General features: G+C 35.0%; 1 protein-coding gene across 7 annotated transcripts in view; it reads right to left on the bottom strand.

The window, feature by feature from the left end:
* PMS1 (PMS1 homolog 1, mismatch repair system component) overlaps positions 1-16,891 on the bottom strand; it is a 108,372-nt gene that overhangs the window by 10,879 nt on the left and 80,602 nt on the right. For all 7 annotated transcript variants that reach the window (XM_063094612.1, XM_063094631.1, XM_063094633.1 and 4 more), the window contains 3 exons: positions 16,302-16,445; positions 15,248-16,134; positions 563-1,048 (listed from right to left, as the gene is read on the bottom strand). In XM_063094612.1, the coding sequence (XP_062950682.1) occupies positions 563-1,048; positions 15,248-16,134; positions 16,302-16,445 (1,517 nt within the window). The remainder of the gene's footprint in view (positions 1-562; positions 1,049-15,247; positions 16,135-16,301; positions 16,446-16,891) is intronic.

Below are 16,891 nucleotides of genomic sequence, written 5' to 3'. Positions count from 1 at the left end.
AAGTGTAAAAAAGGCATAGTGATTAGGCAAGAAAATAGCTATTTTTGAGAGAGATACACTCAAAGATGTAGGAATGGGAATTGTTCCAAAATACTTTAGCAAAGGAAAAAATATGCGTGTGTGAGTGAGTGTGTGTGTGTGTGTGTGTGTGTGTGTACACATAAAAGAACAGATAAAAGAAATGTGGCAGAATCTTGATAACTATTGATAAAGGCATTCATTGTACATATAATTCTATTTTGGTATATGTTTGAAAATGTTAAACAGTACATGATGGAAGAGTGTCATGGCAATCTAACTTCAAAATTATAATAGGGAAGTCACTAATGTACAGGAGAAATGAGCTTGATATTTATTAAATGTAGAAGTGAACTATCCAGAATATTCTACAATTATTTATAAGCAATTAATTCCTTTAAAGGTTAGAAATCAAAATTTAAGATTTCTTTAAACAGTAACACTTGTCCCTACTTGGAAATACTTCCAACTTTTCACCTTCAATTTTTAATTTTGTATAAATTAATATATATTTTTAGAGTTAAAAAATTCTATTTCACCATACCTCTCTGTTAATATAATTGGCTGTTCCAGCGACTCTGCAGGAAGTTTATGATTCTCAAGAAGTCTTTTAAATAGCAGGGCTTCTTCTACTCTATATGGATTTAATAACATTACCTCTGTTTTGGATGTAATTAGCCATGCATCAGGAAACCTGAGATTGTGGATCAAGCAAAGTTCATCCTTCTCTTCTAAGTCAAATTTTTTTTGTTTCTCAAAATTTATTTTTAAGTTTTTCATAGAAAAGGGGATCTGTACTATTTTAATATTTTGGCTCCTTTTTTTTCCAGTTTGGGACTGAAAGAGCTCATCAAGTTTTGGCTGATTAGATAATGAGGTTTTCAACTTGTGCTTCTGTGCCAAACTCCATGCACTGCTGGGTTTTATCTTTTTTCTGCCATCTTTTAATGATATTTGTGACTCCTGTTCAATGGCTCTCTTCAATTGACTATTGTATCGTTCCAAGTCTTTAGTAGCCTTCTCTTCATATCTAAGAATAGAAATAAAATAGAACGAATGAGGTCATTCTCAGAAATAGATTAACCATCTGAAGTAAATTTTATAAAAAAAAAAACAGCTGGCATTCTGGGTCTGGTAATGACAAAGCAACTTGTACAGAACTAACCCTCTTGCATATAACTATGATAAACTCTGAACAAAATATAAAAGCCAACTATTTAAAATAGGCACTAAAGAGCAACCAAAAGCAGGCAGAAGTTGGAATGGATTCAATCCTTAGAAAAAAAGAGACCCACATTTATAGAGCTTTTACCTTACCCAGAGAGCACTCTCCAGCATTAAGGCGGGGGGTGGGGTGGGGAGGGGCGTGCAGAGAACTCAATCAGAAAGCTGCACTCTTCAAAACACAGAGCTTCTTACTTTCAGAACAAACGCAAATCAAGAGAGAAAATCCCAGAAAATCCATGTATGGGAGCCCAGAGAAAAACAACTAGAAGGCTAAATTAGCTGACCAGAGATTTCAGCTGCTGACCATTACATGGAAAAGAGTTTGGAGTAAATACCTTGCACTTTTAGTTAAAAAAAAAACTGTCCCAGAACTAAAGAAGTTGCCCTAGGACTAAGGGCAAAATGGAAATAGTGTCTCCCTAACAGTGCGTAAAACAAAGCCTCAACAAGCTTAAGGTGATCTTTTAATAATTTAAATGCCTGGTAGAACAAAAATCAACACTTTTCAGAAGAAAGTAATGGAATCCAGTTTTAAACATATCACTCACGATGCCCAATATACAATGAAAAGTTACTACTCAAGCAATAAGACAGGAAAATGTCAATCATGGTCAAGAGAAAAAGCAGTCAGTAGAAGCCACCTCAAGATGTTCCAGATATAAAATACAATATCTAAAATGACATATTCATTGGATAGATTTAACAGCAGATCAGAGATGGCAAAAGAAAGGGTCTGTAAACCTGAAGACAGATCAATAGAAAGGATCTAGCTGCCCCCTGTGCCCACAACCAGGCAAGCAACACAGCGTGCCCAGGGTCCTGAGGCAGGAGCTGAGGGCCACCCCCCATGCCCCGCTGCAACCAGGCAAGGAGCACACACAAAACACCACTTCCATGTGGATGGCCCACCACAGCCACCGCCACAGCCACGGCTGCTGCAGAAGCGGCATCACACCACAGCAGCAGCCACAGCCACTGCACAGGTGACCCCACCAGAAACTCAACTGTACTGACACAAAGAAAGTCACCAGTAGATACTAGAAAAAGAAGACATCTATTTCTATCTCAAAGTACTCTCTAATTTCCCTGTGATTTTTCTTTTTACACATTATTTAGGAGAGTGCTGTTTAATTTCTACACATTTGTGAATTTTCTAAATTTACTTCTGTTACTGTGGTCAGAGAACATTTTCTATGATCTTAGTCTTTTTAAATGTATTAAGACTTGTTTTATGGCCGGAAATAAAAGAAAAAAAGAAATGATCCAAACTAAGCAACAAAGAGAAAAGTGATTGAAGAAGATTGAAAAAGTACCTCAGCGACCTATAGCTCAACAAGCAATCTAACATATACATAATTGGAGTGCCAGATGAAAAACAAAAAATTGGGAAAGAAAACAATATGAGTATTTGAAGAAATCAGGGCTGACAATTAGGCCATTTGGAGAAATATAACAACTTACAGATCCAAGAAGGTCAGTGAATCACTAGCAGGATAAATGCAAAGAAACCCACATCGAGGTATATTAGAATCAAACTGCTGAGAAACAAAGATTAAGATAAAATCCTGAAAGCAGTCAGAGAGGAAAAAAAAAAAAAAGACAATATGAAACAATACAAATGATGGACATCATCAGGAGCAATGCAGAGCCAGATTACAGTGAAATCTTTTAAGTGGCAAAAGGACCCAGAATTCGATTATATCCAGCAAAACTATCCTTCAAAAAGGATGAAGTAATCATTTTCATAAAAGAAAGAATGAGAATTTGTTACCAGAATATTTGCACTATTAAAGAATGGTATCAAATATAAGTGGAATTACACTTACAAGGTTTTTACATTTTATGTAATGGTACACTATTAACTCTAAGAATATTATGATAAATTAAGGATGAATAATGTAATTACCAAAACAAGACAAAAAAAAAAAAAAAGCAAAGCCAATAGAGAAATTAAAATTAGATATAAATATTAGGTATTAAGTACTAAATATAAATATATTTAATCCTAAAGAAGGCCTCCTCTTCCCTCAAAAAAGGAAGATCAAAACAGAGTTGGGACAAATAGAAAACGAACAGAAAAATGTCAGACCTAAATCCCAAAATACCAATTACTATATTACATGGACTAAATATTCCAATTAAAAAGCAGAGATTGTCAAACTGAATTTGAAAAGTAACACCCAACTTTATGTGTCTACAAGAGTTATACTTTAAATATAAAAGTGTAAGATAGTGTAAGAGTAAAAAAAATAAAACAAGATACACCATGCAAATAGTAAGCATAGGACAGAGTGGCTATAATAACATAAAATGAAGTAAATTTCAAGACAAGAAGTAATATCAGAGATAGAGAAACATTTCATAATGATAAAAGGGGTCATTAGGAAGGCATAACAATTACAAATGAGTACGCACCTAATAAAAGAGCTTCAAATTACATGAAGCAAAACACAAAACCTTAGATCTAAATGTAGAAATAAATCCCGAATCATAGTTGGAGATTTTAATATCCCTCTCTCAGTAACTGACAGTACTAGATGGACCAAAAAATAAATAAAGCTACAGAAGACTTTAGCAATACTATCAACCACTTCAACTTCATTGATATTGCAACTGCAGAATCCAGATTTTTTTTAGTGAACATGTAACGTTCATCAAGATTGACCATATGATGGGCCTTAACTCTCAATACATTTCAAAAGATTGAAATCTAACTTAGTATTTTCTCTGTTCATGACAAAATTAAATTTGAAATCAATAATACATTTAGAAAAGTCCCAAATATTTGGAAACTAAACAACATAATTTTATTCATAATAGTCCCCCCAAGCTGGAAACAACCCAAATGTCAACTGCAGACTGAATAAACAAATTTTGGTAGATTTATACAACTGAATATTACTCATTGATTAAAAAAATGAACTACAGATAGATTCAACAATGTGAATGAATCACAAAAATATTTTGTTGAAGGAAAAAGAGCCAGATATAAAAGAATATATACCATATGCCATATGAAGTTCAAGTACTGGCAAAATCAAGCCAGCCTAATAGAAATCAAAACAGTGGCTGCCTATGGAGATTGGCTGGGAGGTGGCATGAGGGACCCTTCTAGGATAATGGAAATATCTACATTTCTATATTTTATTTGAGGTGGCATTTATATGGGTGTACATTTAAGAAAATGCATCAATTAAGATCTTTGCATTTCACATTAGGTAAATTTTACCCAATTGAAAAAACTATTTAAGAATCCATTAGATCACAGGCACTCAGAAAAAGAGAGGTTGGATAATGATGATAATATAAAGAGTCAATTCCAGATCTGAAGAGTTCCTTCTACATTTGCTGTAACATCAGTATGGATAAATGATTCCCAGAACACTACAAAAGAAAATCTACTTACATTAAGTAATACTCCATCTAGTAATTGGATACTAGTAAAATTATAAAGTCACTACAATAACACACAAATAGAAAGCATATGATTAAATTTACAATGCTTCCATAGCTAAATGTTAATTTTTTCCATTGCTATTCCCATTTAGAGTCATCAGTGAAAAAATAAATTCAAATAAACTGAACACATCCAAACCATCTAATTTAATTCAATTTCAAAGGTACAAGATAATGCATGTTTCAAAATTATACTGGGTAAAAAGTTAAGAAGTCTTTTCTGTCTACAATAAAAGGATAAAATGAAACTTTTAGGGCCAATCAAAGACAGTCTGTCTACCACAGTGGTTATATCAAAACCCTTTGTAAAAAAATTAAGATACCTGGGTCCCACCCTCAAAGTTTCTAATTCTCCAGGCCTAGGTTGAAGATGGGCAGCTCTGAGTTTAAAGAGCTCCCCAGGTGATTCCATTGCATACCCAGAATTGGAAACCACTGCTATGTGTTCGGCAATGCATAGTGGTTAAGCAGCACAGATCTGGAGAAAGCCTGCCTGGCCTGCTTCTGCCACTAAGTAGCCCTGTAAACCTACTTCTGTGCCTCAGTATGCTCATCTGTAATATATGGATAAACTAAATCTATCTCATAGTTTTATTGTGAGGAATAAAATGAGTTAAAATGTGTCAAGTATTTAGAATAGCGCTCGGCAGATAATAAATGGTGATGAATGCTTGCAATCATTATTTTCTATCAAGAAACACAAATCTTATAATGAGTGGGTATGCAATTGACTAAGGGTTAGTAATTAAGTAACCTTGCTAAATTTTTTTTTTAATGTTTTAAATTTGGGACTAGAGAATTAAGGTTATTTCTAGTTTCCTACTTGTAAGAAACTGGCTGAATTCTATTACATGCATATAACATTTTTAAGAATAAATTTGAGTAGATATATTAGGAAATAAAAATGACATTACTGGGAGAACTGTATTAAACATTAAAAATGAGACTATGAGACAAGAGACCACAGCATGGCATGTAGTTTGTACACAGTACATGTTTGCTGAATGAGGAAATGTTAGCTGGAAATAATGTTAAAAAAAAAAAAAAAAGACCTTGTTTTGTTGTAAACTGAATGAAAAAGCCTCTTTTGGCTACTTACCATGCCATATTCACAATTTTTTAACTTATTTTCTTCCATTTCTACTTAGAATCTAAAGTTCTGGATTAGCTATATAAAACACATGATTTTCAAACATTTATTTTCAGTAGGTACTAGAAATAAGTATTTTTAGCTCTTGGACATTTAAATTCAAGATTTTTCCTGTATGGTGGAAAATGAATTCTAGACAAAGGTCAGCATTTGTTATTAATTATAATGTGCAAATTTTCACATATGGTACTAATCTTTTGATTTACTCAAGAAATCAATTCAGTTAGTTCCTTGGGAAATATAAAAAGTTATGTCCAAAGGAATATGAAGTAAATGTTAAGTAAAAACAGCTGCTACCTTTGTACTTAATGTCATTAAAGGATTTAAGCAACTGAATGGAAAATACTAATCTTGATTTGAACAGTAGTCAATTCAAATGATTTTGCGACTAATGATTACATTTAATTATAAAGTTTACTTGCCATTTTCAATAATACCCCAATTGCATTATTATTCTTAGTTATTTTAAGAAGAAATATAATCATGGCTACTACAAATGAAAGTTCAAGTTAATATTAATAGACTTAGACCCCAGTCTCAAGACACATGGCCTAAATCTTGATTCTAATCCACTAAAGAAGAAGGCAGGGGGGAAAAAATCCAGAAATTAACTAAACGACGAATGTATCCCCTACTCCAAAGTCTGTACTAAGCTCTCAGCAGAGTTTTACGCCTGGAAAACTCCGATGCTAGTCCTTATTTAAACTCATTGTAATGGCTAACAGAACCTTCCTGATCTCGCCCCTGCCTTCTCCATCTTTCTTTATAGCAGAGTCTCTTGTATGCTGTTCCTGTTATACAGGGCATCTTTTAGTTCCTCAGTAACACCATGCTCCTATTACCTTCTGGGCCTTTGCACATGCTATTTCTTCTACCTAGACAATTTCCTAAAACCTTTCTGGTTAACTTCTATTCAGGGAAGCATTTCCTTTTCTTTGTTTGTTGGTTTGTTTTTAAAATATTTTATTTTTTCTTTCTTACTTTTATTTTGTCGATATACAATGTGGTTGATTATTGTGGCCTATTACCGAAACCCCCTCCCTCATCCCTCCCCCCTCCCATCCAACAATGTCCTTTCTGTTTGCTTGTTGTATCAACTTCAAGTAATTGTAGTTGTTATATCTTCTGCCCCCCACCCCACCCCCGGTTTTTTTTTTGTGTGTGTGTGTGCATTTACTTATTTTTAGCTCCCACCAATAGGTGACAACATGCGGCATTTCTCTGTCTATGCCTGACTTGTTTCACTTAATACAATTCTCTCAAGGTCCACCCATGTTGTTGCAAATGGCAGTATTTCATTCGTTTTTATAGCTGAGTAGTATTCCATTGTGTAGATATACCACATTTTCCGTATCCACTCATCCAATGATGGACATTTGGGCTGATTCCAACTCTTGGCTATTGTAAAGAGTGCTGCGATGAACATTAGGGAACAGGTATACTTTCGACTTGATGATTTCCATTCCTCTGGGTATATTCCCAGCAGGGGGATAGCTGGGTCATATGGCAGATCTATCTGCAATTGGTTGAGGAACCTCCATACCATTTTCCATAGAGGCTGCACCATTTTGCAGTCCCACCAACAATGTATGAGAGTTCCTTTTTCTCCGCAACCTCGCCAGCATTTATCGTTCAGAGTCTTTTGGATTTTAGCCATCCTAACTGGGGTGAGATGGTATCTCAGTGTAGTTTTGATTTGCATTTCCCGGATGCTGAGTGATGTTGAGCATTTTTTCATGTCTGTTGGCCATTTGTATATCTTCCTTAGAGAAATGCCTACTTAGCTCTTTTGCCCATTTTTTAATTGGGTTGCTTGTTTTTTTCTTGTAAAGTTGTTTGAGTTCCTTGTATATTCTGGATATTAATCCTTTGTCAGATATATATTTTGCAAATATTTTCTCCCACTCTGTTGTCTTTTAACTCTGTTAATTGTTTTTTTGCAGTGCAGAAGCTCTTTAGTTTGATATAATCCCATTTGTTTATTTTTCCTTTGGTTGCCCATGCTTTTGGGGTCATATTCATGAAGTCTGTGTCCAGTCCTATTTCCTAAAGTGTTTCTCCTATGTTTTCTTTAAGAAGTTTTATTGTTTCAGGGTGTATATTTAATTCTTTAATCCATTTGGAGTTGATTTTAGTGTATGGTGAAAAGTATGAGTCTAGTTTCATTCTCCTGCATATGGATATCCAGTTCTCCCAGCACCATTTGCTAAAGAGGCAGTCTCTTCCCCAGTGTATAGGCTTGGTGCCTTTGTCAAAGATCAGATGGCTGTAGGTGTGTGGGTTGATTTCTGGATTCTCTATTCTATTCCATTGATCAGTGTGTCTGTTTTTATGCCAGTACCATACTGTTTTGGTTATTATAGCTTTGTAGTATAGCTTAAAGTCAGGTAGTGTTATGCCTCCAGCTTTATTTTTTTTTGCTCAGCATTGCTTTGGCTATGCGTGGTCTTTTGTTATTCCATATAAATGTCTGGATAGTTCTTTCCATTTCTGAGAAAAATGTCTTTGGAATTTTGATGGGGATTGCATTGAATTTGTATATCACTTTGGGTAGTATGGACATTTTCACTATGTTGATTCTTCCAATCCAAGAGCATGGGATATCTTTCCATCTTCTTGTATCCTCTCTAATTTCTCTCAGGAGTGGTTTGTAGTTCTCATTATAGAGATTTTTCACCTCCTTGGTTAATTCAATTCCTAAGTATTTTATTTTTTTGGTGGCTATTGTAAATGGGCAGGCTTTCTTGATTTCTCGTTCTGCATGTTCACTATTGGAGAAAAGAAATGCTACTGATTTTTGTGTGTTGATTTTGTATCCTGCTACTGTGCTGAAATCATTGATCAATTCCAAGAGTTTTTTTGTAGAGGTTTTAGGCTGTTCGATATATAGGATCATGTCATCTGCAAACAGGGACAGTGTGACTTCATCTTTTCCAATCTGGATGCCCTTTATTTCCTTCTCTTCTCTGATTGATCTGGCTAGTACTTCCAACACTATGTTGAATAGGAGTGGTGAAGACTGGGCATCCTTGTCTGGTTCCTGTTCTTAAAGGAAAAGCTTTCAGCTTTTCCCCATTCAGGATGATATTGGCAGTGGGTTTATCATATATGGCTTTAATTATGTTGAGATACTTTCCGTCTATACCTATCTTATAGAGGGTCTTTGTCATGAATGATTGTTGAATTTTATCAAATGCTTTTTCAGCATCTATAGAGATGATCATATGGTCCTTGTGTTTGGTTTTATTAATATGGTGTATCACATTTATTTTTTTGTGTATGTTGAACCAACCTTGCATCCCTGGGATGAATCCCACTTGATCGTGGTGAATAATTTTACGTATGTGTTGCTGTATTCTGTTTGCTAGTATTTTAGTGAGGATTTTTGTATCTATATTCATCAAGGATATCGGCCTGTAGTTTTCTTTTTTGGTTATATCTTTACCTGGTTTTGGTATCAGGATGATGTTTGCTTCATAGAATGAGTTTGGGAGATTTGCATCTGTTTCAATCTTTTGGAATAGTTTGTAAAGAATCGGTGTCAATTCCTCTTTGAATGTTTGGTAAAATTCTGCTGTGAATCCATCTGGTCCTGGGCTTTTATTTGTTGGGAGCTTTCTGATAACAGCTTCAATCTCCTTTATTGTTATTGTTCTGTTCAGATTTTCTACATCTTCATGGCTCAGTTTTGGGAGCTTGTGTGTGTCCAGAAATTTATCCATTTCCTCCAGATTTTCAAACTTGTTGGCGTATAGTTTATAGTAGTCTTTCCATTTCTGGAAAAATACAAATGATTCCTTGTATTTCAGATGAATCAGCTGTAATATCACCTTTTTCATTTCTAATTTTTGTTATTTGAATCTTCTCTCTTTTTCTTTGTTAGCCATGCTAATGGTTTGTCAATTTTATTTATCTTTTCGAAAACCCAACTTTTTGATTCATTGATCTTTTGGATTTTTTTTTTTTTGGTGTCAATTTCATTAAGTTCTGCTCTGATCTTAATGATTTCTTTCCGTCTGCTAACTTTAGGTTTGGATTGTTCTTGTTTTTCTAGATCTTTAAGGTGAAGTGTTAGGTTGTTCACTTGCCATCTTTCCATTCTTCTGAGGTGAGCATTTAATGCAATAAATTTTCCCCTTAATACTGCTTTTGCAGTATCCCACAGGTTTTGGTATGATGTATCATTGTTTTCATTAGTTTCAATAAATTTTTTGATTTCCTGCTTGATTTCTTCTTGGACCCATATGTCATTAAGTAGAATGCTGTTTAATTTCCTTGTGTTTGTATAGTTTCCAGAATTTCGTTTGTTATTGATTTCTAGTTTTAACCCATTATGGTCTGAGAAAATACATGGGATAATTCCAATTTTTTTGAATTTGTTGAGACTTGATTTGTGACCTAATATGTGATCTGTCCTGGAGAATGATCCATGTGCTGATGAGAAGAATGAATATTCTGAGGTTGTGGGATGGAATGTTCTGTAGATATCTGCCAATTCCAATTGGTCTAGAGTATTGTTTAGATCTTGTGTTTCTCTGCTGATTCTTTGCCTAGATGATCTGTCTGATATTGACAGTGGGGTGTTCAGGTCCCCTGCTATTATGGTATTAGTGTCTATTTCCTTCTTTAGGTCTAATAGAGTTTGTTTTATAAATCTGGCTGCTCCAACATTGGGTGCGTACATATTTATGATTGTTATGTCTTCTTGATGGATCAGTCCTTTTATCATTAAGTAGTGTCCCTCATTGTCTCTTTTTATGGTTTTTAGTTTAAAGTCTACTTTGTCAGATATAAGAATAGCTACTCCAGCTCCTTTTTGTATTCTGTTTGCGTGGTAAATCTTTTTCCATCCTTTCACTCTTAGTCTATGTGATTCTTTATGGGTGAGGTCGGTCTCTTCCAGGCAGCATATAGTTGGGTCCTCCTTTTTAATCCAGTCAGCCAGTCTGTGTCTTTTGATTGGGGAATTTAAGCCTTTTACATTAAGAGTTGTTATTGAAAAGTGTTGATTTATTCCTAGCATTTTATTGATTGTTGTTTGGTTGTCTTAGGTGTCTTTTGTTCCTTGCTTTCTGATTTACTGTTTGGTTTCTGTGTTTGTTGGTTCCTTAGGTTGTAGATAGCATTTTTGCTTGTTTATTTTTTCTTCATGAATGCCATTTTTATTATACTAGTGGGTTTAGATTTTTCTTGGGTTTTTACGGCAATGGTAGTTATTTTTCAGGAACCAAACCCAGTACTCCCTTGAGGATTTCTTGTAAGGGTGGTCGTGTGGTAGTGAACTCCTGCAGTTTTTGTTTGTCTGAGAAATATACTATTTGCCCTTCATTTCGGAAGGATAGCCTTGCAGGGTAGAGTATTCTTGGCTGACAATCTCTGTCTTTTAGTATTTTGAATATATCATCCCATTCCTTTCTGGCTTTTAGGGTTTGTGATGAAAAGTCTGATGTTAGCCTGTTTGGGGTTCCCTTAAAGGTGATTTGATGCTTCTCTCTTGCAGCTCTTAAGATTCTCTCTTTGTCTTGAGTTTTGCCAATTTGACTATAACATGTCTTGGAGAAGACCTTTTTGGGTTGAATACGTTTGGAGATCATTGAGCTTCCTGGATCTGACGATCTGTGATTTATCCTATATCTGGGAAGTTTTCCGCCACTATTTTGTTGAATATATTTTCAATGCAATCTTCTTTTTCCTCCCCTTCTGGAATACCCATGACTCAGACATTTGAGTGCTTAAGGGAAGCATTTCCTATCCCACAGATGAGATTAAGCCCAACTGTTTTCATAACTCCCTCTATTTCCTTGACCTTAAGACTCATAACATTCTACAGTAAGTTACTGTTTAATTGAATCTACTTCACCAGACTGAACTGTTTATGAGTAGGCAATTATGTTTTATTTATAACTTAAGTGACTAGCTAGAATACATTAGGGCCTTATACACAGAAAAACCTTAATAAATATTTCCTAATGAAGGAAGAGAAGGAAGAGAAAAAGGGAAAGGAATACAGGAAGAAAGAACAGGAAAAGAAGGACCATAAAAGAGGAGTCTACTCTCATATCCCTTAGCACTCTGAGGGACTTAGGATCATGGAAAGAATTCCAAGATAAAGACTGGAAGACAAGTGGTAATTAGCATGGTTCTTGAGTGTGATATCATTTTCGGTCTACTTTCTCACTAATGATTTTGACCTCAACCTATGGGACCATGCCCTTTTTCTAAGCAAAAATAACAGATGGTCTAAATGGATAAAAGGTGATGCCCAAGGGAAGTTAAGGGGGAGGGCTAAGCATAAAGAGGCAAGGCACATGCACATTTGACCTTTTCAAGGATTGGCCTAAGCTTGGAAATCTCCGCCTGCTAAGTATATAAATATGATCTTTTGTGTTACAATAAATGGAACTGCCTGACAGAATGCCCACTGCATGTATATGTGTTTGTTCCCTATCTGGGAGAGCAGCGGCATGCTCGCCCATCTCTTGGAATCTCTTTTCGCCCCGCGTCCTGGGGGGGAGAAAAGGGCAATCCCTTTGGCCCCAACCCTCTAGGGAAAGGAAAAACTTGTTGGGGTCCTGTGCGGCTGCCGGAGACGCCCAACACAACCCATCATGGTCCCAGGACCCCTGGCTCTGAAAGATTCTAATAAAGCATTTTTTGACGTACAATACTAGATCTGATCCCAAGATACCTATATTTTCTTCACAGGTTTCTATTTAGGGCCTCCGCAAATGAAAAATGTCATTCACAACAGAGAAATCCTGTTTACAGATTAAAAGTTCTGATTATACTAAACATCATGAGCAATCATTTACTAATGTGCCAGTCATTGATCTTGTATCATAACATACAGCATCTTCATTAATCTTTACAGCAATCCATGAGAGACCACACACAAAATTTTACAAAAAAATAGCAAAGAAAAGCTGAGGTTAGAACCCACATGTAGCTTCAGAGGCCTGCTCTTGACCTCCAGTGTCTCTTTTTGTCTACTTTCTGGCAATATAAGACAGAAAAATTTGGATTCCAAAATACTACCCAATGATAAATAAATTTTTAGACGAGGCCTATCAACCATAGTTCTAGTAACCTGATACCTTGGGGCACAAAAGGAGAAACAATGCTGACATTCTTGAGAAGGCAACTGGAATAATACCTGTTGTTGTGAGGCTACAAGAACAGCCAGCCGGATAAATTTCCATCTGAAGTTGTTATACTGTCCCTATTTCATGAAAATTGGAAACATCTATGCTTTTTTTCTATTCTTAGACAACTCTCAATTCATCACCTCCCTAGGCAAGGCAATTCAACTTTTGTGGGCTTACTATATTTAAAAGTTAAGCCCACTCATCTTTAAAATGCATAATGGTATCATTTAGGTTAAACTAAAGATAATTACAATTGTGTGTACCTTATTCGTATCATGATTCAAAATCAACTTTCAAACATCTGACATTTGTGAAATAATTAGGAATTTAAAAATTGAATATCTGATGTATTAAGGAATCCATGTTTTAAAAAAGTCATGACAATCGTATTGTGGTTATGCATAAAATATGTCTATCTTTTAGCTATACATGCTGAAGTACTTATGAAATAGATGATATTATGACTAAAATTTACTTCAGAATAATAAAGGAGGAGGAGGAAAAGTGAGTGGAGGTAGGGATGAAGCAGGACTGCCCATAAGATGATGGCTGGTGAAATGGAGTGATGGCTTAATTGTACTCTTTTTACATTTGTGCATATATGAAAAAAGAACAAAACAACCATCCCTACTAAAAAGAAAAAAAAGCTAACGAGAAAATTTATGGAGGCTTTCATATTGGTGTTAATAGTAGTCTTTATTATTTTAATTTGGTAGTGTCTTTATAAGACTGAATAAGCTAATGAAAATATGAAAAAAAACATTGGTCAAATATCCATGTAGTTTATCACAAAATATAAACTCAATAATGGATACATTTAAAACTTTTTCCAGGTCCCCCCTTTCACAACCAGGCACACCATGCCAGCACCTTGGGACCCACTCGGGGACCCAGGGCATGGAACCAGTGATTGAACACTCTCCACAACCAGGCACACCACCAGCACCACAGAACAGGCCAAAAACATCTCCTCCAAGTGGGTGGCCCACCATAGCTACCACGATAACCATGGCTGCCATGAAGGCAGAACCACCACGCAGATGGTCTGCAAGCCACTGGAATGAGATGACACAAGGAGAGTCACCAGCAGAGATCAAGAAAGGAGGAGGATGTATGTCTCCACAGAGCCCATTTCATAGTGACGGAAGAGACATCTGCTCTATGATAGTATTGGGGGACCTGATTACGCCTCTTAGTATTGGACAGATCATTTGGGCAGTAAATGAACAGAGTAATCACTATTCTTTCAGAGGGAGAAAAGAAATCTAGGGTGATTAGAGTGGGGAGGGGGAGGGATTGGACATGGGCATAAAGAAAAATTACAATTTGTAACAATATATATGCTGGTAATATTGATCTGATCAACATATCTCAATGTTGAACCCCAAAAATATGTATAATCAATTTTGATTCAATAAAAATTTTAAAAAAATTTTTTTTCCAGATGCTAGATATAGTACTCAGACACTTAAGATAACAAAACATGATTGGAGGTATAATTCCACTCTTTCATTTTCTGGTGGCCTAGATCACTCAAAACATAATATTTTGTGTTTACTTAAGTATCCTAAGTTAATGAGAAACACTCACCTTATTTTAGAACATTTATTCTGATCATCTGATCTAAAGATGGCAAGTAATATTTTAACCAAAGATAGATCCAACTACCTATTTACATAGCCAAAACACCCACTATAATTTATAAGTTGCCAATAAATAATGATTTCAGAAACAAGCCTTGAGTTATATGGAATAGAGACAGTATTAACAACACTAAATTGAATATGCAACAATGGTACAATTTTTTTTATTGTGTTATATATTTGGGAGACCAATTTAAGAAAGGTAATCGTCAAGATATTAAAAACATCATTGTTACAACTGTTCTAATGCAAAAGCTTAAAAAAAAAAAGTTCTGCCACAGAAAAGTTCTTTAACATGTAGGAGAAACAAGAAAATGGTGGTTTTAAATTCAGAAGAATGAAAACCCTTTAACAAACTTAATGAATCAGAAAGCAGTTAAGGCTTCTCCCAAACCAAAAACAAAACAACCTCCCCCACCCAAAACCAAAATACCTGTAAATTAACAACAAAAAAGTGATACGAAAAAGGTATGCTAGCCAAGCCAAAAGGCATTTTCCATTCTGCTTTTCTATAAATAAGAAATTTTAAAAAGTTTTTTTTAGCCAGTGAGTCATATAGAATGGAAATAGCTGAGCACTCAGGTCACATGCAAGCTCTGGAAACTTACTTTAGTTTTTCCTCTTCCCTCAATGTCTTCCACAGTTCTTCAATTTGTGATGTTGCATCCTCCAAACTGGTCTTAGGATTTTCTGTGAGAAACTGAGCACGATGATCTTGAACGAAAAGGGCACTTGCTGACATGGGTTTCCTGATTACTCGATTGCTAATTAAATCATAAGCTGTAAGTTGTCCAGATTTGTTATCTATTATATTTGATTTTTTGTTACAGGAATCTTCACCAGGACTCTTCTGTTCAGGACTTGGATGATGATTATTACTTACTTTACATGCTAAACTTTCTTGAGGCACTAAAATTTTCACAGGTTCAATATTCTCTCCCACTGAATTTTTAAGTGCACTTCCCTTGCTCCAGTCATCTGCACAAATTTCTAAAGACTTCTCAGGAACTGCTTCTTCCTCATTTTCCCTACTCTCATCTATATGGCCTTTATTGCCATTTTCTGATTGGGTGTGTGTAACAGAACCTACAAAACAAGTTTCACTATGTTCACTCTGGACATTCTCCTGTGATAAATTATTCATTGGGATTTCTTGAAATGTATTTCTAGTGTTATCAATGCTAGGATTTTCACTACTATAATGAACATCACAATGGTCACCAACACTTATCTGGTGATTTACACAATGATTAATGTTTTTTTCAGATTCATCATTATGCACATCATTTTGGAAAGGAATGGCTGAAGTATCAACATTTGAATAATTATTTCCAGATGATTCCATTTTATTAAAAAGCACATCTGTTTCTGCTGTTTTACTAACAACGATGTCAGCTGAGGAAACATCTGTTTTATTATTTTCATGAGAATTTGTACTAGGTAGTGGTCCATAACAAGTTGTCATCAGATTTTCAACAGCAATTAAAACAGATTCCTAAAAATACAGATTAGCAAATGTTAGAGGAAATTATGAAAATAATAAACAAAATTTAAAATAACAAAAAAAGAAAATATAAAGCAAATCTTTTTTATATGAAAACAGGACTGCACAAATTTATAAATAGCATAAATTAATATAAAAAATTACCTGAAAAAGATTACCTTATTCTGTAATAATACTTGACTTTTATCTGGTGTTAAATTTACATCGACATCAGCTGTAGGAACATCGATTTTCAGGAAGAAAATGGGATACAAACGAGTAGATTCCTTTAGGCACTTCAAATTGTAATAATGTCGGATTAACTAGAAATAGATATAATGAATAAAAGACAAAAATACCACATAAATAAAGATAGTATTGCCAACCTTAAAATACCACCAAAGAGAACAGATTCAACTAAGAAACTGAGTAGATATAACTGTTAATTAGGAAAAAAGAATATCTAGGTGAGATATACTCATTTGGAGGCCATGAACCTATATGAAGCACAAGCATTCATAGTACCAATAACCAATGTAACTGGTTTCACGTTTAAAAAATTACAGTGTCATGGAAATTTTGAAGGCCTATGGTTCAAATCAAAACTCTAAGGGGCTAGCCGGTTAGCTCAGTATGTTAGAGCACAGCATTATAACATCAAGGTCACAAGTTCAGATTCCTGGACTGGCCAGCCACCAAAAAAATTAAATAAATAAAAAAGAGTCATACGGCAGTCATCTTAAAGGGGTTGGCCAGTTAGTCCAGTTGG

Source organism: Cynocephalus volans, chromosome 1, assembly GCF_027409185.1.
Source record: "Cynocephalus volans isolate mCynVol1 chromosome 1, mCynVol1.pri, whole genome shotgun sequence".
NCBI lineage: Eukaryota > Metazoa > Chordata > Mammalia > Dermoptera > Cynocephalidae > Cynocephalus > Cynocephalus volans.
This window is presented reverse-complemented; position numbering and strand designations above follow the sequence as displayed.